A 24,987-nucleotide genomic window follows, 5' to 3' on the forward strand; every position below is an offset into this window, starting at 1 on the left:
CGCAATTATACCTCAGTTTCAACGAGAATGGTAATGTCATTAGCGGAACTTATCACTGATATTCTTTCACCCTGCAATTTATTCCTACTTCTCAAATTTCTTTTTACATTCGTCATTCCTTTTTCGATGTATAATCGAACAGTAATGGCTAAACACAGCATATCTGTCTTATATACCCTGTCTATAATCGGAGCACTTCGTTCTTGGTCTTCCATTCTTATTGATTTCTCTTGTGTTTTTGTACCAGTCGTTTATAATTATACTGCAGCTACTCAAAGAGGTCCATTGTGAGGTGTAATAATCGTGTAGCAGCGAAACTTGATAGTTTGTCTTGTGCGCTAATGCAGAACCAATTCACGCTGGAAAAAAATTAGCTCCAATTTTGTCCACCAGGTGCACATCTACTGCTGTGAATGCAAGAAAGTATAGAATTAATATTTCGCTATGTAATGGATTAAGAATTGAACGTGTGTAGAAATGGTCAAATAAGCGAGAAAGACATAACGCCTATTTTATTATTAACCGCCGCTTAAACCATTTGTTCAATACGAGCACCAGAGACATTGGCGGGATGCTGTGCAGAGCCGTATTTGCACGTGTTGGACAAACCTGGAACTAATTTTTTCCAGCGGAAATCGGTTCCGCATTAACTCCTTCGCTGCCATACGAAAATACCAGCCCACACTGGGCCTCCGTGAGTAGCTGCGTTTCGATTATCACCACCTTGTTTGTCCACATCCAGCGTTACCCAGCCTTCCATATGGCGTACACCTATGTTCTTAGAAATTTGAACATTTTGGAGCATTTTTATATTGTAGAACCCTTTTTCCTGGAACGACAAATCCTTTGGGAGTGTCCCAAAGGTCGGCAAAACCGAGGTGCATCGATTAATAAGAGCGAAGACGGAGCCCACGGAGTGCAGCAGTCCTCGGAATGGCTGTGCCCTGGCGCCGGACACTTGCAGACTGTTGCAGAAAGGGGCGAGGAGATTGGTGTGCGGGACTTCTCCCTCTGTGGTCACAGTGAGTCAGCGCGGCTGGTGAGAACCGCCGCAGCCGGCGGCGCCTCGCCAAACACGACCGGCAGGCACCGCCCGGGCGCGAGCTGCGACCAGCTCTCTCACGTGCTCTCAACGACGCGGCGGGCGTCGCCTTTGAATTGTAAATACGCGGCATAATGCCGCTCGCCTATCGTCACCCACGGCGGAGGGCGGGCCGACGTCCGCAGAGCTCGGCTAATTTGGGCAGATTGGTCGCCCGCTCCAGCGGCGTCGCCACGTGGAGGGCGACGGTTCCGCTTTCACAGCGACTCGTTTAAGGGAAGGAATAGCCCATTACTTCTGCTGATGTCTAAAGAGTTTCTATACGACGTGATATACAGGGTGATCCATTGGTAGTGACCGGGCCAAATATCTCACGAAATAAGCATCGAACGAAAAAACTACAAAGAACGAAGCTCGTCTAGCTTGGAGGGGGAAACCAGATGGCGCTATGGTTGGCCCGCTAGATGGCGCTGCCATAGGTCAGATATCAATTGCGTTTTTTTAAAAAAAGGATCCCCCATATTTTATTACATATGCGTGTAGTACGTAAAGAAATATTAATGCTTTAGCTGGATCCCTATTTTCGCTTTGTGATAGATGGCGCTGTAATAGTCACAAACGAATAAGTACTTGGTATCACGTAACATTCCGCCAGTGCTAACGGTATTTGCTTCGTGATACATTACCTGTGTTAAAATGGACCGTTTACAAATTGCGGAAAAGGTCGATATCGTGTTGATGTATGGCTATTGTGATCAAAATGCCCAACGGGCGCGTGCTATGTATGCTGCTCGGTATCCTGAACGACATCATCCAAGTGTCCGGACCGTTCGCCGGATAGTTACGTTACTTAAGGAAACAGGAAGTGTTCAGCCACATGTGAAACGTCAACCACGACCTGCAGCAAATGATGATACCCAAGTAGGTGTTTCAGCTGCTGTCGCGGCTAATCCGCACATCAGTAGCAGACAAATTGCGCGAGAATCGGGAATCTCAAAAACGTCGGTGTTGAGAATGCTACATCAAGATCGATTGCACCCGTACCATATTTCTGTGCACCAGGAATTGCATTGTGACGACTTTGAGCGTCGTGTACAGTTCTGCCACTGGACACAAGAGAAATTACGGGTCGATGACAAATTCATTACACGCGTTCTATTTAGCGGCGAAGCGTCATTCGCCAACAGCGGTAACGTAAACCGGCATAATATGCACTATTGGGCAACGGAAAATCCACGATGGCTGCTGTTGCTGTTTGCCCTCAAGATGATGTAGGCAAGTTACATCAGCGGTGATTACATTTGAAAGAAACTCCGGATCTTCCTCTAACATCAACTGTAGCTGCATGCAGACCTGCACGCGAATGTTCTTTTGTTCGGGAACCAAGTCTTGGGGCCCATCGCGCACAAACTCGTGTCGTGTGTAATTTTTCTGTCTTTTCTGTCACCAGTGTGTGGGTGGCACCGAATGAAGTATTCAGTATTTCAGAAAGTGATATTCAGGCAATTCGTCGATCCTCTTTCACAATGGCAGCAACAGTGTTGATGTTTTCTTCCGTAAGAGCAGTAACTAGAGCACCGGTCCACATTCCTTTGAAATTGATTGGCTCACCTCTTTAAATATTTTAAACCTCCTTCGAGCTGTGCTGTAGGGAAGAACAGACCTCCTGTAACATTATATAGACCTCAGAAGGCAGAGTTTCAAAGCCGCATATCGTCCCTCGCGTGTTACCTCCATCGCAGCGGTAGGCGATACTGAACATGTCTGACCTTGCCTGGCTCTCACAGGCGGGAACCAGGAATCCCAACAATGAAACTAGCATGGCATGTTTGTTGCACATTAAGTTAACAAAATATCATAAGATTAAATTTTAGCGCAAGTAATTAAGAACATAAAAAATTATGATCATTCTTTATTGAAAAGCCCTCGTATAATAAAAGAAAAAATATAAATAATATAAAAATAATATAAAAATATATAATTGTTTACAGTGTATTTCGAAGACATAATTTTATGCTGTTAAAAACTGCTGCCATCTGGTAGCGCTTCAAAACAGGATGTACTTCGTTGATTGCCTCATAAGTTTCCTACCGGATGTCAACAAGGAGATAACATGGAAACATTTTATACACGTCTTACGTATTTTATTTGTAACTACTGTGCACTACTCACACAGCTGTTCCCGTATTGTATTACGACAGGCGGCACTATGGAATGTCGTCTTTATAAGATATGTTTACTTTGAATTTTTATGCATTTTATGTTGATTTGAAGTCAGAATTTTCCGTAATTGTACCTTTATATTCATTAAAGTTGTCTTATTAATGTGAACAGTCGACGAAAAATATTTTTGTCTATGCAAATGTTCTGAAGATGGCGATTTAATTTCACTGAAAGTAGTAATCATTGTGTTTTTTGTACGATCTGTGCGAATAAATTTCTGCAATAAGAACAATCGTGTTTTAAGTGCTACAGAATCATTTTTCGCGTGCAACATATCTACATCTACATCTACATGATTACTCTGCAATTCACATTTAAGTGCTTGGCACAGGGTTCATCGAACCACAATCACACTATCTCCCTACCATTCCACCCCCGAACAGCGCGCGGGAAAAACGAACACCTAAACCTTTCTGTTCGAGCTCTGATTTGTCTTATTTTATTTTGATGATCATTCCTATCTATGTAGATTGGGCTCAACAAAATATTTTCACATCCGGAAGAGAAAGTTGGTGACTGAAATTTCGTAAATAGATCTCGCCGCGACGAAAAACGTCTTTGCTTTAATGACTTCCATCCCAACTCGCGTATCATATCTGCCACACTCTCTCCCCTATTACGTGATAATACAAAACGAGCTGCCCTTTTTTGCACCCTTTCGATGTCCTCCGTCAATCCCACCTGGTAAGTATCCCATACCGCGAGCAATATTCTAAAAGAGGACGAACGAGTGTAGTGTAAGCTGTCTCTTTAGTGGACTTGGTGTATCTTCTAAGTGTCCTGCCAATGAAACGCAACCTTTGGCTCGCCTTCCCGACAATATTATCTATGTGGTCTTTCCAACTGAAGTTGTTCGTAATTTTTGTACTTAGTTGAACTGACAGCCTTGAGAATTGTACTATTTATCGAGTAATCGAATTCCAACGGATTTCTTTTGGAACTCATGTGGATCACCTCACACTTTTCGTTATTTAGCGTCAACTGCCACCTGCCACACCATACAGCAATCTTTTCGAAATCGCTTTGCAACTGATACTGGTCTTCGGATGACCTTACTAGACGGTAAATTACAGCATCATCTGCGAACAACCTAAGAGAACTGCTCAGATTGTCACCCAGGTCATTTACATAGATCAGGAACAGCAGAGGTCCCAGGACGCTTCCCTGGGGAGCACTTGATATCATTTCAGTTTTACTCGATGATTTGCCGTCTATTACTACGAACTGCGACCTTCCTGACAGGAAATCACGAATCCAGTCGCACAACTGAGACGATACCCCATAGGCCCACAGCTTGAACTGCTCAGATTGTCACCCAGGTCATTTATATAGATCAGGAACAGCAGAGGTCCCAGGACGCTTCCCTGGGGAACACTTGATATCATTTCAGTTTTACTCGATGATTTGCCGTCTATTACTACGAACTGCGACCTTCCTGACAGGAAATCACGAATCCAGTCGCACAACTGAGACGATACCCCATAGGCCCGCAGCTTGATTAGAAGTCGCTTGTGAGGAACGGTGTCAAAAGCTTTCCGGAAATCTAGCAATATGGAATCAACTTGAGATCCCCTGTCGATAGCGGCCATTACTTCGTGCGAGTAAAGAGCTAGCTGCGTTGCACAAGAACGATGTTTTCTGAAACCATGCTGATTGCGTATCAATAGATCGTTCCCTTCGAGGTGATTCATAATGTTTGAATACAGTATATGCTCCGAAACCCTACTGCAAACCGACGTCAATGATATAGGTCTGTAGTTCGATGGATTACTCCTACTACCCTTCTTAAATACTGGTGCGACCTGCGCAATTTTCCAATCTGAAGTACAGATCTATTGGTGAGCGAGCGGTTGTAGACGATTGCTAAGTAGGGAGCTATTGTATCAGTGTAATCTGAAAGGAACCTAATCGGTATACAATCTGGACCTGAAGACTTGCCCGTATGAAGCGATTTGAGTTGCTTCGTAACCCCTAAGGTATCTACGTCTAAGAAACTCATGCTAGCAGCTGTTAGTGTTTCAAATTCTGGAATATTCCATTCGTCTTCCCTGGTGAAGGAATTTCGGAAAACTAGGTTCAATAACTCCGCTTTAGCGGCACAGTCGTCGGTTACAGTACCAACGGCACTGCGCAGCGAAGGTATTGTCTGCGTCTTGCCGCTTGTGTACTTTACATACGACCAGAATGTCGTCGGATTTTCTACCAAATTTCGAGACAATGTTTCGTTGTGGAACCTATTAAAGGCATCTCGCATTGAAGTCCGTGCCAAATTTCGCGCCTCTGTAATTTTAGCCAATCTTCGGGATTTCGCGTTCTTCTGAACTTCGCATGCTTTTTCCGTTGCCTCTGCAACAGCGTTCGGACCTGTTTTGTGTACCATGGGGGATCAGTTCCATCTCTTACCAATTTATGAGGTATGAATCTCTCAACTGCTGTTGCTACTATATCTTTGAATTTGAGCCACATGTCTGAAGTAATCCTCTGCTACGCACTTCACAGTGGTCTGCAGAGTGCGGATGCAGATGTTCGCTAACTGGAAAGCGGATCGACCGCCGGCGGCGTGACGAGCCGGCCGCAGAGAGAGGTTGCGGGACAACGCCCCGGCCGGAGTCAATCCCGGTAACGGGCGCTGTCTCCTTCATTTCCCGAGGGTGGGACGCGCCGGGTCGGGAATCAATGTTATTGACTAGAGGCGGCGGCGGGGGTGGCGGGGGCGGCAATGGGGGTCAGCCCGAGCTCCACGGCTCGCCGCGGGCCGCCGTGCGGAGGAGAGCGGGGTTTCCGCTCTGCTGTGTATGGTAATAGGCGCGTGCTGAGGGGCGTGGCGGCTCGCAGCGCCAGTGCAGAAAGCGGCAGAGTGCTGCGACCCCGGGCCGCACACGGGCACCACTCTGACGTATCTCCCCCCCCCCCCCCCCCCCCCCGGGTCGACCCAACCTCTCGCTGCGCTCGCGGGGGCGAAAGCCGCGCGCAAATTATGATGCCTTCCACTCGCTCTGGGTGGCGCGTGCCTACGGCGTATAACGCCCGACATTTGATCTCCGGCTGTGTTTCCTAAATGCGAGACACGAAAGGTTACTCGCAGGCCGACGTCGCTGACCGCCTTTCACGTAACGGCATCTCGTCTGTTCTCGACGGCCGTAGGAAATAGTGGGGCTATTAGCGAGGAAATGAGTTCGATTCCCGGTTCGCTCACCGAGCTCTAGGTTTCCCGCTCCTCGCAGTGGCGCAGCTGGAACCACATTTTCCTAGTATTATTCACGTAGAATTGTCTCTATGATAATGCTTTCGCTATTTTGCTTATTTTCATTTCCTTTTGGATACTGTTGGAATTTCGGCTCTGTAGCCACATTCAAGTGATTCATTATAAGCCTTTTCAAATTAGTTTCACTGCATGCTGAAGCACATACGAAGATCATCATGTTCATCATTTTGTGGATTTTATATCAACACCCCCTTTAATATACCCTGTGACTGCGGAACCTCAAAATTCAACACCACTCCGTCTTTTAGACGTGTCACATCAATGAGCTGGTCACACCACTCTTTTTTGTATTGCCGAGAAGCAAATTAAAAAAATATGCGTCAAGGGAATCTTGTTTACCTACCAGGAGGACATTAACCAACATCGTGTTCTGTAAAGTGGTCTGAAACATACTAAAAAGAGTTCGTGCGTTAGTGAATAGAGCGCCGTGCGTGATTAGCCTAGCGGTCTCAGGCGCTGCTGTCATGGACTGTACGGCTGGTCCCGGCGGAGGTTCGAGTCCTCCCTCGGGCATGGGTGTGTGTGTGTTTGTCTTTAGGATAATTTAGGTTAAGTAGTGTGTAAGCTTAGGGACTGATGACCTTAGCAGTTAGGTCCCATAAGATTTGATACACATTTGAACATCTGAACATTTGAAGTGAACATAGCAATCATTTTGAGCATATATTAGAAACATAACGTGACACATCACCCCTTTACGTAAATAAAGTCAGTTGCTTGCGCCTTACTTTAATACTAATCCTGTCAACATCGATACTGTAAATAATTGGCTTGCCAACCTCATTATAAAATGTTGACACCGTGAGACAAGGGTAATTCAGTTACAGTGACACACAAGACCCTTCAGACCGCTAATTTCCCGAAGATACAACCACCATTCAAGGGCCAGCAAACTATAGGGACATCAATGCCTGAAAATAGAATCAAATGAACAACTATTTTTTACACTTACATCTGCACACACAAACATAAGAGTGCAAATTGGAGACTTTTTAAAGAAAGGAAAGACTAACTACCAAAAAGTAACCATCAATATAAATCGTGAATGAAGCTCTTTTACTAAATTTAAATACAAAGATACACAGTTAGCGACATGATCAGCAATTTCTGGCGATGTCTCAGTATGACCATTAGTAACTCATACGTTCTCCTGGAAACTAGTCCCAGAAACAGAAAACTACGTGTCCCCCGCCCTCCAGCTGGCCGGAGTGGCCGTATGGTTCTAGGCGCTACAGTGTGGAACCGAGCGACCGCTACGGTCACAGGTTCGAATCCTGCCTCGGGCATGGATGTGTGTGATGTACTTAGGTTAGTTAGCTTTAGTTAGTTCTAAGTTCTAGGCGACTGATGACCTCAGAAGTTAAGTCGCATAGTGCTCAGAGCCATTTAAACTATTTCCCCTGCCCTCTATCGAGAAAGAGTTCTTTCGTCCTACTCGTAAATTACGAGTCCCCTTGAGCACTGCGTCTTGGGTTATAAGGACGGGTCCGCTCTGCTTTTCGCCACTCCAGGTTGAACTGTCAGCCTCTTCTCTCGTGCATTTATTCACTGCTGTCTCAATATCTCGTCGCATTCCATCCTCGCCAATCCACCCATCGGCAGAAAACACCAGCCTCTGATACTCATTCATGGCATCTTCTCTCATTTAATTGGTTTCCTCGTAAACTTCTGTACAGATACGCTCACTTTGATCACTCTGCTTCCTGCAACCTTGTCGCCTTGCTTGCTCTTCGTATGTGAATTGCTCGGTATGACTATTGTCTGGAAACCACAAATATTACCTTTAACAGGAAAGTACCACTTTCCAGTCGTCAACCCAAATTCGTAGTTTTTGCAAATAGCTCGAAGCTCCCAGTGTCACTATGGTTCCATGACAAAACCAGGTGCTGCATAGGCTTCGTATCAAACATTGCCGGGGACGGGCTAGCTTCACCAGCGTTCCCATGACACTTGAACCAGAGCGTTAGGCAAGCCGACCTTCCGGTTTGGCAAGGACAGGGAACAATATGCACCGTTCCCACCGTTTCACCAGAGACCTTTACCTGGAAAGATGTTCTCCTTCCCACATTCACCCCTCTACCAAATAGTGACCGAATAGAGTTAACTGATATGGTTAGAGGCCTACTAAGTAATCTATCATAATACATACAGGGCGTTTCAAATTCTTTGTGAGTATATCACGTAATGGGAAGCAGCTGTTGTTAGAGACAAAAATTTCACTTATCTTCCCAGCGAAGCTAGGTACCCTTTAGTATTGCTGCCCTTGAGACGACGAAATTTGCCTGTACTATCAGGATATACCAAGCAGGTGTGCAGCATAATATTTATCCCATTAAACTGATAAATGCAACTTTCTACCATGAGGCGACAAGAAAGTCTGTAAGCCGAGAGAAATATTTTAGCAGAGAATCAGAAACTTCAGTTCCGCTACGCTTACCCCTTTCCACGCGGAGCAGACGACTACATGATAGGCAAAAACACGCTTTGCAGACGAACGCCACAGAGTGCGTAAACCTGCCACCTCACAGGGCCATAACCAGTCTTAAACTACGTCTAGTGTCGCCGAGAAGTATCAGTTAACAGTTTGTCTAGAAAAAGTTATACCGTATGACGGGGATCTATCACCCCAAGAGACTTGCCGCAAAGACTTCGGAACACCACGTATACATGATTATCTTTTTACGAGCGCCACTTTTCGGTCACTATATCATGAAAGATGGCGTTCAAAAGCTGCTTGTACAGTACAACTACATGGTCACTTTGCATTTCGCAATTAAGTGCCTGGGAGAGGGTTTATCGAACCACCTTCAAACTACGTATTTCTCTACCGTTCGACTCTCGAATGCCGCTCATGAAAAACGAGCACTTAAATCTCTCTGTGAGAGCTCTGATTTATCTTATTTTATCATGACGATCACTTCTCCCGATGTACGTGGGCGCCAACAGAATATTTTCGCAATCGGAAAAGAAAGTTGGTGATCGAAATTTCACGAGAATATCCTGCCGCAACAGAAAACGCCTTTGTTTTCGTGATTACCACCCCAGTTCGTGTATCATGCAGCACTCTTTCCCGTACTTCGCGATTATATAAAACGAACTGCTCTTCTTTGAATTTTTTCGATGTCCTGCGTCAGTCCCATTTGACGCGGGTCCCACACCACAAAGCACAGCAATACTCTAGAAGAAGGCCGGCAAGAGTGGTGTAAGCAGTCTCTTTAGTACACCTGTTGCATTCCCTAAGCCATCTGCCAATAAATAGCAGTCTTTGATCTGCTTTGCCCACAACATTATATATGCGATGTCTGCTGCTTCCCAGTTCCCCTTCTCCCCCTAATTGTAATCCCCAAATACTTAGATGAATTTACGGCGTTTAGATTCATGTGATTAATTGTGTAACCGAAATTTAGCAGATTCCTTCTGGTACTCATGTGGCTGACTTCATTATTTTTTTTTCTTTAGAATCATTTTAACTTTACACACAATACAGATATCTTGACTAAATCATTTTGAAAATCGTTTTGATCATCTGGTGACTTTACAAGACCATAAATGAGAGCATCATCTGCAAACAATCTATGTCGTTTGTGTAGCAGCAGAAAGCCTATAACACTTCCTCGGGAACTCCAGATATTACTCCTCGAGACAAAACGACGCTCAGCTGCGGATAAAGCAGACTACTGAGACAGATTTGCACAAATCTGATCAGCTGCCGCCTAGAATCGAGCCGTGGACATCAGAGAAGCTGAGAGGCGATGATCCCCCGACGGCGTCGCCGCCTGTGGCGGCGGCAGCGGGCTGAGCTGGGACGCAATCCCAGCCCGCAGCTTGTGTCACTGTGCTCTGCAGAAACCGTCTACAGCTAATTAGCCGTCTTAAGTGCATTTGCGGGCCGCCCGCGTGGTCCTCCGGCGCTACGCAAGCAGCGAGACAAGCGCTTCGCCAGATTTGCGCCTCCTGCCGCAATCTCTCTGCTGCTTCCCAGTTTCCCTTCCCCCGTAAAACAATTTCAGGCAAATTAATAACGCTCTGAACAAGCGGTAAATTGCCATATTGCGGGTAATCACAGAAGAGAAAGTCAGGCACTATACCGTCGTATTCAACTCCGTTGCAAAGATAATAAAACTAAACTCGTCTGCATTATTATATTCGTCGTTCGTGTGATTGTGTTCCCTCTAAAATTACACTGTAGCAATTGGAATAAAACATCTGTAGACTAGAGGAAAAACGCTCCTATCGGAGCTCAAAAAAGGCGAATACGCCGCTGTTTAAAAAACTCTGAAAAATGGGATACCAGCTAGCTCAATCTACCTTCCTCAGCACCTTTAAAAATTTTCCCATAAATTTTGGCATACGAACACTATGTGTCCACTCCATTCACTCATGCAGCTCAACTCACTGTCATTATCTCTTTGAATCTGTTGTTGTTGTGGTCTTCAGTCCAGAGACTGGTTTGATGCAGCTCTCCATGCTACTCTATCCTGTGCAAGCTTCTTCATCTCCCAGTACCTACTGCAACCTACATTCTTCTCAGTCTAATTAGTGTACTCGTCTCTTGGTCTCCCTCTACGATTTTTACCCTCCACGCTGTCTTCCAATTGTAAGTAAGCTGTTTAGGTTTTTATGTTGGTAACGGCACGTAGCGCTTTATATGAAAGTCACTGACTGTGCTGTGTGAAGGCTGTGGTTGGTTTACATTGTTGGAGTATATGCTATTGTAGTGTTGGGCTGTTGGTTGTTAACAGCGCGTAGCGTTGCACAGTTGGAGGTGAGCCGCCAGCAGTGGTGGATGTGGGGAGAGAGATGGTGGAGTTTTGAGAGCGGATTATCTGGACGTGTGTCCATCAGAGACAGTAAATTTGTAGGTCTGTCTCTGTAAGGTAAATACATTGTTTGTTCTTTATCGAAATATTTCATTTGCTAACTATGCCTATCAGTAGTTAGTGCCTTCACTAGTTAGAATCTTTTATTTAGCTGGCAGTATTGGCGCTCGCTGTTTTGCAGTAGTTCGAGTAACGAAGATTTTTGTGACGTAAGTGATGTGTGAAAGGTATAGGTTAATGTTAGTCAGGGCCAGATTGCGTTGCGCTAAAAATATTGTGTGTCAGTTTAGTGTTGATCAGAATAGATACAGAGCGAAATGTCTGAGTACGTTCAGTTCTGCTCAGCTGTTTGAAAATCAAATAATGTAAGAGGTTTATCAGCACAGTAATTCATTAATTTTTCTAAGGGGACGTTTCACAATACTGATCCCTTGAGCCTCAGAACATGTCCTACCAACCGATCCCTTCTTCTAGTCAAGTTCTGCCACAAACTCCTCTTCTCCCCAAACTCCTCTTCTCCCCAATCCTATTCAATACCTCCTCATTAATTATGTGGTCTAACCACCTAATCTTCAGCATTCTTATGTAGCACCACATTTCGAAAGCTTCTATTCTCTTATTGTCTAAACCATTTATCGTCCATGTTTCACTTCCATGCGTGGCTAAACTCCACACTAATACCTTCAGAAACGACTTCCTGACATTTAAATCTATACTCGATGTTAAAAAATTTCTCTTCTTCAGAAACGCTTTCCTTGCCATTACCAGTCTACATTTTATATCCTCTCTACTTCGACCATCATCAGTTATTTTGCTCCCCAAAGAGCAAAAAGCGTTGATTACTTTACGTGTCTCATTTCCTAATCTAATCCCCTCAGCATCAACCGACTTAATTCAACTACATGCCATATCCTCTTTTTGCTTTTGTTGATGTACATCTTATATCCTCCTTTCAAGACACTGTCCATTCCGATAAACTGCTCTTCCAGGTCCTTTGCTGTCTCTGATACGCCGGCCTCTGTGGCCGAGCGGTTCTAGGCGCTTCAGTGCAGAACCGCGCGACCGCTACGGTCACAGGTTCGAAACCTGCCTCGGTCATGGATGTGTGTGATGTCCTTAGGTTAGTTAGGTTTAAGTAGTTCTAAGTTCTAGGGGACTGATGACCATAGCTGTTAAGTCCCATAGTGCTCAGAGCCATTTGAACCATTTTTTTTTTTTATCTTCCCCGAGGTCGGCTTCTGCCAGTTTTTCCATTCGTCTGTAAGGAATTCGCGTTAGTATTTTGCAGCCGTGACTTATTAAACTGATAATTCGGGACTTATTACTCTGATAATTCGGTAATTTTCACCTGCTTTCTTTGGGATTGGAATAATTATATTCTTCTTGAAGTCTGAGGGTATTTCGCTTGTCTCATACATCTTGCTCACCAGATGGTAGAGTTTTGTCAGGACTGGCTCTCCCAAGGCTGTCAGTAGTTCTAATGGAATGTTGTCTACTCCGGGGGCCTTGTTTCGACTCAGGTCTTTCAGTGCTCTGTCAAACTCTTCACGCAGTATCGTATCTCCCCTTTCATCTTCATCTACAGGCTCTCCCATTTCCATAATATTGTCCTCAAGTACATCGCCCTTGTATAGACCTTCTATATACTCCTTCCACCTTTCTGCTTTCCCTTCTTTGCTTAGAACTGGGTTTCCATCTGAGCTCTTGATATTCATACAAGTGGTTCTCTTTTCTCCAAAGGTCTCTTTAATTTTCCTGTAGGTAGTATCTATCTTACCCCTAGTGATATATGCCTCTACATCCTTAAATTTGTCCTCTAGGCATCCATCCCTGCTTAGCCATTTTGCACTTCCTATCGATCTCATTTTTGAGACGTTTGTATTCATTTTTGCCTGCTTCATTTACTGCATCTTTATATTTTCTATAACATGGGTTTCCCAGAACTCTTCCGATGATAACGCAGACACTTTACAGCGTATTTCTCCGTGCTACATTACATCATAAACTACGTTTTCGCCTCACACCGAATTTTACTTGCGTTTTTTACGTGTACTGGTACGGTAACTTTGAATGTCTGTATCTCGGTAATGAATAAACATATAAAGAAAATTTTCGAGATTGGGATCTTAGGAATATATCGTAAAAACTTCAGTCTTTTACTGTACATAACCGTCTTGGAACACACGGCTTGGTTTTGGTGCACCAAAACCATGTTTTTGGGATGTTACTAAATAAGGGATAAATATATTTGATAATGAGAAGCTAGCACTTCTATATAATTGCTTAGAGGATATACCGTTGAATTTGCAAAAGTTTGCTGCAGTTAGTTATTTATCCGCTGCTGGCGGTGAAAAAAGGTGAAAAATGCTTTTGGAGGGTTTTCTCAGGAAACGCCCATAAACTAAGCAGTGCCTCCATAAGCTGCTTAAGGCACACCGTAGGCCACATCTAATGCAAAAAGAACCACTCGATTTCACTTCATTTGCCTTAGCTGGTGTGTAATTTCCAAATTTTGACCATGTATGGTAGGACAGTTACAGTAAGACGATCCTTTCGCTGGATATACAAAAGCTTCCTAGCCCAAGGCCTGTCCAAAACACTTGATCCTACCTTTCTATCAATATCAGAACCAGAGATATGAGCCCCGGAAAAATCTCCATTTTGTGCGAGCTCTTTTGGAAAATAATTATAGCGCATGCCTTTGCATGCATACTGATTAATCTCAGAAGTTGGCCACTTACAGACTGTTTATACAGCTTAAATTGTAGTGCGACTGCTTGAGAGGCAAAGAGGGGTGGGGGGTGGGCGGGTTGGGGGAGGGTTGCTGAGCCACACCCGGATCGAATCCGTGCGGCGAATTAGCGATCGCAGCTGATGTAGACAGGCCAGCCATGTGTAGCTTCTCGAGGATTCTCCACGCTCGTTTTAGCAAATGCTGGCCTCATCGTCAATCTCAGCCTCGGAAAAACGACAATAACTAAAAGCTAACACGTTTCACAGGCAGAGGCGCATATGACTTTCCTCCCTTCCGTTAATTGACGAATATGGTGAAAAGTTGAATAAATTTGAAAATCCCTAGCAGATCAACACTGTGAGTCGGAAAGGGACCCGGAACCTTGAGATTCGCGGGTAAAGCTATTACCAACTTAACATCCAGATGCACCCCAACAAGTTCACTTCTATCACTACCTGTCCCCTACTTTCCCAACTTAAGCGAAGTTCTCCGGCTAAAGCACTATCAGATCAAAAGCATGCGGACACCCCGATGTAAAGCAGAACTGACCGATAGATGTCACTAGAGGAGGACGCGCCAGTATAAAAGGAGGCGGAGAGTATTGTGTTGTCGGCAGAGAAGCAGAGTGTTTTGGTCATGAGAGCTCAGTGACCGAAAATGGTCTGGTTACTGAACGTCACGTGAGTAACAAATGTGTCAGGGACATTTCAAATCTTCTAAAGCTGCCCGACTGTTTGTGATGTGACTGTGATGTGGGAACGCTAAGGAACAACCACAGCTAAATGGAGACCTCAGGTACTGATGGACAGGGAACTTCTAGAATTGCTCTGGATGGTTGTAAAAAAAATCGCATAAAATCAGCAGAATGAATCATTTGTGAGTTTTGAAGTGCTATCAAGAGTCCAACTATTATAGGACTGTGTGCAGTGAGTTAAAAAGGAGTAGGTACAATCGCCGAACAACATCTCATAAGCTACACATTTGTATAGTCAATGTTAAGCGATGAAGAGCTACGCCACTGGACTGTGGATGACTGGAATCTCGTCTTTCGGAGTGATTAATTAACGCTACACCCTGCGGCAATCCGACGGAAGCCTTTGGGCTTCGCGAATGCCTGGGAGACATTATCTGTCATCATGTGTATTGCTGACATTAAAGTACGAAGAACGTGGGTACGGCGATGTTTATCTTGCTTAAGGTATGGTTCCCCTATTAAGCTTATGAAAACACTAAATGCGGAAGGATATGAATACATTTTACAGCATTTTGTACTGCGTACAGTTGAGGAATAATTCGGAGATGATTGTTTGCGTTAATTTAACACTGGATCTTGTCATAAAGTGGCACCTGTGAGGCTATTCTTTGCGAACAGTAATATTCCTGAAATAGATTGGCCTGCCCAGAGTCCCCACTTGATCCCAGTGGAACACCTTTGGGATGAGGCAGAACGTCAGATTCACCCTAGACCCCAGTGTTCAGCATCTCTACCTTCCCTGGGCTCTTGAAGAGACTTGGGCTGCCACCCGCCCACAAACATCAGGTTCCTCACTGAAAGTATATTAATGTCTAGTATTAGATCTGCAGATACTTTTGATGAGATAATGTATTGTGGGTTGTGTCCAAGCCGTTTCTCGCCGTATCATTCTTCCCAAATTAACTCATGATCGTCGAAATATGGAGGACTCGCAATGGCAAGAAAAGCGTCTATAAAGAAGAGAAATTTTTTAATATAGAGTATACGTTTAAGTGTCAGGAAGTCTTTTCTGAGAGTGTTTGTATGGAGTGTAACCATGTATGGAAGTGAAACATGGACGATGAACAGTTTAGACAAGAAGAGGGTAGGAGCATTTGAAACGTGGTGCTACATGAGAATGCTGAAGACTAGATGGGTAGATCACGTAACTAATGTGGTACTGAATAAGACTGGGTGAAGATAAATTTGTGTTATAACCTGACCAGAAGAAGGGATCGGTTGGTAGGGCACATTCTGAGGAATCAAGTTGTCACCAGTATTGAAGGGAAGCGTGGGGGTTAAAAACAGTAGAGGGAGACAAAGAGATGAATACACTAAGCAGATTCAGAAGGATGTAGGTTGCAGTAGTTATTCGGAGATGAAGAGACTTGCACAGGATAGAGTAGCATAGAGAGCTGCATCAAACCAGTCTCTGGACTGAAGACCACAACAACAACAACAACAACAACATCTTTCTTCCAGAATTGGTAGCCGAAAAAAGGTAAGCGCGAGAGATTATGTAAAGTTTGGAAAACAAAGGTACTATTGGAATATGCGAGGGCCTATGGTGAGATGCACCTGAGATCAGTCGGAAAGAGCATTCCCCGCAAAACGCAAGACATCGCGTTCGAGTCCCGGGGCATCAGACTGTTTTAATCTGTTATGAAGCTTCGAAACAGTGCACACCCCGCTACAAAGTGAAAAATTTGTTATGCACAAATAAATTTGCCAATCAAGTGAACTGCAGTGCCAATAGAACGGAACATAGGCTAGTAAAGGAAGAGTTGCACACCTCAAAATTGAACAGAACTGATGATTTTCTTTCACAAACCGAAATGCCCGCTGAATACGGTAACGATAAATTAAGGCCAGCAAACGAATTAATTTCAAAGTATCGTGTATAATTTAAGTTATAGACAAGGGGTAAACAGGTCCCAGGTTCTCATAACTACTTAATCACTGAAACTTGGTAGATTCATTTACTAGCTGATTTCACACTGTAGATGTAAGAAAGAAGGATGGAAGATGGCGTTTGTTCCATTTACGATGGAGCAAAAGCAAGCAATCCTGGGAAAAGAAATGAGGCAGGTTATTTTCAAAGCAACCATGCCGATATTCTCCTTAAGATTTTGGGAAACCACGTAAGTAATCCTGATGGCAGACCAAATTTTGAACCTTGAAACTCCCGATGCAAGCTCGGAGTCGCTTGGTCGTCGTCCCCAAAAGTAATAATGTAGTTCCTTGTAGTAACCTACTGAAATGGTAGCATTAAGGCATTAAATGTAATAGTGGTGAGTGGTTTCCATATGTTTTGCTTTTTTTATCAGTAGATCTGTAAAAAAGATGTCACCGTAGGAGACACTGTGACAAGCACAATGCAACCACAATAACAAGAAGTTTACCGGAAAACTACGACATATGTGGCTGCAGGAATTAGATGGCTATTGTCCTTACTTCGTCACAATTCCGACTAATTTCCCAGCCATTGACTGAACTTTTAGATGCATTGATTCAGTAATATGATTTCAGATAGTCCCCTCCACACGGACGATAAAACACTTTCCTTATGAGTTAACTACCCTGCAGCGTCGTGCACCTGTTTCGATATTCGTGTTGAGCTCTGCATAAGGTAGTAATAGACATTGTTTACGACCTTAGGTTACGGGAGTCGTGGTATTAATCTTCGTGACTGGTCAGAGGCGATGAGAAACTCCGTGGAAGCAAATGAACGGCTAAATGGAAGCTCAACAGAAGGTTCGCTCGCGCTGCAATATATCAACTGTGCAGTAATTAACATTGCGTACGTGTCCGCTGAGGCCTGAAAGTTGCTCATTCTGAGTGTGTGTCTCACACAGTTCTTTCCCACCACCTTAACGAGGAAGATGACTCATTGCCTCCTTTGCTGGCTAAAGCATGGTGGTCATGCAGTGGATGTTTACGTGACAAAGTCAAAGTTGGTCATCAAATTCGGACGCGCCCAAAAGAACAGACGCCACATACATAATTGTACAAAGAATAGGCAGTCTCGGTTGCAACCGATGGAGTGGGGTATGATTGACATATATAATTTGGGTGATGACGGCCAATGGTCCCTTCAGTGCAGATGTACACCAAGCTCGAACTCTTACGGCAATCGGCGAGATGCCACGAGAAATTAATGCCCACTGGCAGTTAATGTCTTTAATTCCTTTGTGTCTTGATTCATAGTGGCCGTAGGAACAACATGGTGACTTTTCTTTCGGACATCCCTGAAAGAATAGACGCCACATATATAATCGGGGACTCAGTTTCCGGCAAGTGCAGTGGTAATTACTCGAATGCAGAAGTAGCAGACATCCATTTGCTGTACGGATTAGCGAGTGCGAATGGCCGTGGCGCTCATGTTTGGTATCGGTGCGGATTCCTAGAGCGGCAGTGTCCCGTCAGGAGGCAACTGATCGTCGTCTTAGGGAGTACGATGCGTTTAAGCGTACTACTCACGACTGGGTGCGGCCTACAAGGACGACGCCGCCGCAAATGGAGAAGGAACTTCTTCGCGCAGTTGGTGACAACCCTAGTGTCAGAATAAGACAATTAGCTGCAATATGTAATGATGAGCACATGACAATCTGCAGGGGGCTACATGAGAACCTGATCTAGCCATACCGTGTACAGCGTGTGTAGACACCATCACGAGCCGATTTTCCTGCACAGGGACACTTTTGCAAATGGTTCACTCAGCAATGCGTCAATCATCACTTTAGTGCAAACGTGCTTCTCGCCCTTGAGGCTTCGTTCCGAAGCTGATGATAAATGTGGTGAAGAGTTGTAGAAACTGGGCTCTAACATTGGCATAAAACGTATCGGGATCCACGTCCATATGATCTATTTTCTTCCTCTACGTGATGAATGTTTCCTCAAATTCACCCATATCTTTTCGTAACACCCTATGTAAATATATGTACAAAAACATTCCATCACATTCTCGTCTGAAACCACGATTTCTGGCCATGAAATTCATGTTGTGGCAGTGGAAATATCCCAAGTTCATAGGCAAGGATTTCACTCTTGGGCTGAGCAATCAATTAGTTGCTCACCCAGACTGGTGAGTGCACAATTCGTCTCAGTAACGTGCCTAAATTTGCAAATATAGACAAGCAGTTACCTAGCTACCAAATTACCTCCGTGTAGCTGCCAAAAAAAGTCCTATTTTCTGTTACCTGACGGTTCTGAGACGGATGTCTAATCTTTAAGCAATTAAAGGCTATGATTACCGTGCTTTATGGTAAGATATAGGTCTTTATAATTATGTTCCTTCCATGACTTATACTACTGCTAACTACTGAACAATGACAACTACGGATTTAAATAAAGAGCGAGTTCACTTAACGTTTGCCTGAAGACAGATGTGGAAAAAACTTCAGCACAGAATCTGGCTGTGTTATGTGAAATACGGTGCAAGTTCCTGACTATACAGGGTATCCCATTTATGTTAGCCACGCTAAATTACTGTTTGTCCATATGTAAATTAAAAAATGTTTCAAGCAAATGTTCTTTAGGTGTCAGGGGAACATCGATCAGCATGATGGCCATCGTTGTAGCTTTGTTTTTTACAAAGATGTGAACAGCGGTATGACTTTTTCAAATGGCACACAGTAGTTTTTATTCGGTAATTTATTTCCTCTCCTAAAGACCTATTCAATAATGTATCACAGTGTCCCATTCACTGAAACACAACTTTATTAATAACATAACACAACATTGACTTTGAGCCCGGGATCACAAACTCGTCCACTTGCTGGAGTTGTCAGAAAGCAAATGAAAACCAAGTAAAAATATAACACAAAATTGACTCTGACTGTCCTGTACCATTGCCCAGGCGTAGAACATTCAAAGGTGCTCAAAGTGGTGAGCCTGGGCACCGATACACTGGTGCTGTCGTTGAATAAAAGAATTATGTATGTTTCCAGTGTTGCCTGCTGAAGAGAAGTGCTCCAAGGATTTATTGATGGCGAGCTCCTACTCCACGAATGAGTTTCTTAGCAGAACCAACTGATGCGGTTATGTTACAAATAATACCACATAATGCGAGTATTACTACAGTGTGATTTCTGTACAATGCTAGTTGTGGTACGAAGTACCCTCCGCCACGCACCGTATGGTGGATTGCGGAGTATGTATGTAGATGAATTTCAGTGGAGTGATAATTTTTCTATTTGGCGAGGCACGGCTACAATAGCATAAGAATTATCATATGCAGCTTCAGTGTACTGAAGATTTACATGTTTTGTGACGATTTATTTATTACCTTTTTAATCAAAATATGTTTACGATTTCTTAGACTTATTCTGTATCCATAAGGACCATTTGACTTGGGATCTGCAGAAGGTACATAAGCATATTTCTTTTTCTTTGTAAATATCTATTAGGCATTCTTGTTTTTCTGCCATGTTCTGCATCCTGGACGGTATCCTCATTGTGGGTTTATTGGAGCTAGAAGTATGTACATGGATATGACAGGAACGATTATTCGAAGCAAAGAAGTTTAATAAACAAGAGCTCAAGAATGCATACCTTAAGAGCTGTGAGAATATGTGTGTTTCACGGTGGCGAAGACGTACATGTGCCGATAGCTCTTAAGGTATGCATTTTAGATCTCATGTCTGTTAGACTTTTTGCTTGGACTGACGTTCCAGTCATACAGCGGATAGGCAAAATAATGTTAACAGTGGTAGTAATGGGATGGTTGTGTTTTGACGGACAACAACGCCGATAACGCACGTGTCGCGCTGGACTGTGCGTGCTCAGTATGGACTAGGCATCAGTGCAGGTTGTTTACGAGTAGTGCACACTTCGTATTTGCATTCAGACGCCGAGGTCGACGTTCAATGAAAGACCTAACAGAGATCCAAAGAGGACAGATTGTGGGGGCCCGATTAGCTGGAGGAACAGTAACTAAGACAGCCAATTTATTGAATGTTTGAAGAGCAACATTTCAACAGTCATGACAGCCTATACAAAACAACACAAAACTTCGAAGGATAAAGATACTGCAGAGCTCAATAGCCATCTTCGAGACCCCGTATCTATCGACACTGTCCGCCGAGAACATGAAGCGAATATTCATGGACGAGCTGTTACACCGAAACCATTAGTGACGACAACCAACGCAGAGAAGGGTAAAACATGGTGTCAGGAGCATAAATCCTGGACGGTTGATCTGAGGAAACCAGTCATCTGGTTCGACAAGTCAACGTTTTCGTTATTTCCAACATCGGGTCGGATTTAAGTCTGGAGAACGCAAAAAAAAATCCTACAATCCTGATTGCTTGATTCCAACAGTTAAGCATGTAGGTGGAAGTGTGGGCAGCCATATCATGGTATTCTGTTGGTCCCATCACTACTCCCAAAGGCACTGTTACAGCCAACTATTATGTGAACATTTTAGGTGATCAGGAGCACCCTATGATCCAAATGCTGTTCCCAACAATGATACCATATTTCAGGGCGATAATGCACTCATTCACACGGCCAGGACAGTACAATCGTGGTATGAGGAGCATGCAACTGAGCTGCAGCGTCTTCCCTGGGCAGCACAGTCCCCGAACTTCAACATTATCGAACCCTTGTGGGCAACGGAGCGACGTGGCGCAGCGGTTAGCACACTGGACTCGCATTCGGGAGGACGATGGTTCAATCCCGCGTCCAGCCAACCTGATTTAGGTTTTCCGTGATTTCCCTAAATCGCTCCAGGCAAATGCCGGGATGGTTCCTTTGAAATGGCATGGCCGACTTCCTTCCCCGTCCTTCCCTAATTCGATGAGACCGATGACCTCGCCGTCTGGTCTCCTCCCCAAAACAACCCAACCCAACATTTGTGAGCGGTATTGGAGCGCAGACTCCGCAGCAGAATTCCGCCACCTCGTCACTACAGGAGTTAGAAGAGGTTCTGATCGAAGAGTGGCATAACACGTTACTGGATACTATACAATCATTATACGCCAGTGTTCCAAGAAGAATGGCAGCTGTATTACGGGCAAATGGGGGCCCAACCCATTATTAATAAAACCATTCCCAGGTAAGTACAGGTGTTCAAATTATTTTGCCTATCCCCTGTATCGCTGAATATTGACCATTCCTGCTGGCATGCCATTTATAATCTAATCTAATACCGAGGCAGATGCGGCGGAATGATGCTGCTGGTTGCTTATTGTTGCAGCGCATTGGCCAACCGACCGCCTTGTTAGGTGCACTCCACTTATAGCACCAGGAAAAGCGGCGGGAGGGAGGAGGATATCTGTGGTACGCTCAGTCACATGCACTACTGACCATTAACAGTGCTACACCACGAAGATGACGTGCTACAGACGCGAAATTTAACCGACAGGAAGACGATGCTGTGATATGCAAATAACTAGTTTTCAGAGCATTCACACAACGTTTGCGCCAGTGGCGACGCCTACGACGTGCTGACTTGAGGAAAGTTTCCAACCAATTTCTCATAAACAAACAGCAGTTGACCGGCGTTGCATCGTGAAACGTTGTTGTGATGCCTCGTGTAAGGAGGAGAAATGCGTACCATCACGTTTCCGACTTTGATAAAAGTCGGATTGTAGCCTATCGCGATTGCGGTTTATCGTATCGCGACATTGCTGCTCGCGTTGGTCGAGATCCATTGACTGTTAGCAGAATATCGAATCAGTGGGTTCAGGAGGGTGATACGGAACGCCGTGCCGGATCCCGACGGCCTCGTATCACTAGCAGTCGACATGACAGGCATCTTATCCGCATGGCTGTAACGTATCGTGCAGCCACGTCTCGATCCCTGAGTCAACAGATGGGGACGTTTGCAAGACAACAACCATCTGCACGAACAGTTCAACGACGTTTGCAGCAGCGTGGGCTATCAACTCGGAGACCACGGTTGCGGTTACCCTTGACGCTTCATCACGGACAGGAGAGCCTGCGATGGTGTACTCAACGACGAACCTGGGTGCACGAATGGCAAAACGTCATTTTTTCGGATGAATCCAGGTTCTGTTTACTGCATCATGATGGTCGCATCCGTGTTTGGCGACATCGCGGTGAACGCACATTGGAAGCGTGTATTCGTCATCGCTATACTGGCGTATCACCCGGCGTGATGGTATGGGGTGCCATTGGTTACACGCCTCGGTCACCTCTTGTTCGCATTGACGGCACTTTGAACAGTGGACGTTACATTTCATATGTGTTACGACCCATGGCTCTACCCTTCATTCGATCCCTGTGAAACCCTACGTTTCAGCAGGATAATGCACGACCGCATGTTGCAGGTCCTGTACGGGACTTTCTGGATACAGAAAATGTTCGACTGCTGCCCTGGCCAGCACATTCTCCAGATCTCTCCCCAACTGAAAACGTCTGGTCAATGGTGGCCGAGCAACTGGCTAGTCACAATACGCCAGTCACTACCCTTGATGATCTGTGGTATCGTGTTGAAGCTGCATGGGCAGCTGTACCTGTACACGACATCCAAGCTCAATGCCCAGGCGTATCAAGGCCGTTATTAGGGCGAGAGATGGTTGTTCTGGGTACTGATTTCTCAGGATATATGCACGCAAATTGCGTGAAAATATAATCACATGTCAGTTGTAGTATAATATATTTGTCCAATGAGTACTCGTTTATCATCTGCATTTCCTCTTGGTGTAGCAATTTTAATGGCCAGTAGTGTACTATTCGGTAACTTACGGAGTACAACAGTAGAAGTCGACGTAGATTGGGCAGAGATGCAGCGGTACTCACCGGCTACGGAGAGGGTGGCGTTGCGGGAGGTGGCGACGCCGGCGACGTTGCGCGCGACGCACCAGTAGACGCCGGCGTCGGTCTCCTTCTTGACGCGCAGGAAGAAGAGCGAGCCGGCGGGCAGCAGCACGCGGTGCGACTTGGCGTCGGCGGGCGACGTGCGCACCGGCTCGCCGTCCTTGAACCACGTGACGGCCGGCGGCGGCCGCCCGTCCGCCTTGCAGTTGAGCGTCAGCGGCTCGTTGCGGGCCACCAGCGCGTCGCTCGGGTGCTCCGTGATGCGCGGCGAGCGCGTCTGGCCTGCAACCGGGACGACGACACGCGCACGTCACACACTGTACAGCCAGGGAAAGAACCTCACCATCGCTCACTGGCTTCTGTCCTACCGACGACGACTCGTTCTGGGTCTAGGAAAGGGATAGGTGGGAATTCCAGCATGGTGGCAGTGCAATGGTGAAAGTTGAAAATTTGTGTCAGACCGGATCTCGAGCCCGGATTTACCGCTTCTCGTGAGCAGTAAACTTAACCGCTTCGGCCATCTGGACACGGTGTCTGACCGACTCCAATTTTCAACTTTCCGCACACTGGAATGCAGCATTCCTAGTCCATTAACCGTCTGCTCGCAAATTATTGATTCCCGTCGAGGAGCCATTACTCTCTCTTTCAGAAATGTATATATCTGAGTGATGTCTGTCGCACGTGTCGGGCAGAACAGACACCACACAAAAATTTATGCTGGATCTTCTAACAACCCTACCACAACAAAGGTCAAAAAATTAATTATGATTGTAGTGTTGCTCAAGCTACTACATATTGCTTTTTCGGGCAACAACAAAGTTATATTATGTGGCAAGTATCATTAGAGCACAGTTAATAAAGTCATTTCTTGAAATAAAGGATAAACTAGGCCCTCATCTTTTCGTGTTTCCGACGCTGGTCTCGTTGTGAACTCAAGGCTCAATCGTCGAGGATCTAGGTAGTGATGATTCCAACCTCGGATGCAAAGAGGCCTAGGTGTTATTCTGCGATATTCAAAAGTTTTATAGATGTGTTTCATAAACCATTATTGAAGATTAAAATTTTGCAAGTTAGGACATTGGTGATGTAAAAAAGTAACCAGCACTCCGAATTTAAGTTACACTTCTCTTTTTATTGCTTTTGTTGCAACATCATTTCACAATATAAAACATACTTGAAAATATCTTCCTCACTGTTCAAGTTCACATTTCATAAACTGACTACAATTTGCGTCTTTTCAACATGACCAAGACTTGACTCTTTAATAACCGCTTACGTGCCCAAAAATCAGTTACAAGTACGTCAAAGATCATAATGACAAAAGAAAGAATACACATAAGAATAATATCATTGCAATATAAACATATCGATGTATCAAAGTACCTC

The 24,987-nt window shown here is 44.8% G+C and overlaps 1 protein-coding gene across 1 annotated transcript in view; it reads right to left on the reverse strand.

Moving 5' to 3' along the window:
* LOC126419464 (roundabout homolog 2-like) overlaps nucleotides 1-24,021 on the reverse strand; it is a 238,462-nt gene extending 214,441 nt beyond the window's left edge. Inside the window, exons 1-2 of the mRNA XM_050086652.1 lie at nucleotides 23,955-24,021; nucleotides 23,584-23,883 (exon numbers count right to left, since the gene is read on the reverse strand). Of these exons, the coding sequence (XP_049942609.1) occupies nucleotides 23,584-23,883; nucleotides 23,955-24,021 (367 nt within the window). The remainder of the gene's footprint in view (nucleotides 1-23,583; nucleotides 23,884-23,954) is intronic.
* Nucleotides 24,022-24,987: the final 966 nt, after the last annotated feature.

The sequence above is a fragment of the Schistocerca serialis genome, chromosome 9 (assembly GCF_023864345.2).
Source record: "Schistocerca serialis cubense isolate TAMUIC-IGC-003099 chromosome 9, iqSchSeri2.2, whole genome shotgun sequence".
Lineage (NCBI taxonomy): Eukaryota > Metazoa > Arthropoda > Insecta > Orthoptera > Acrididae > Schistocerca > Schistocerca serialis.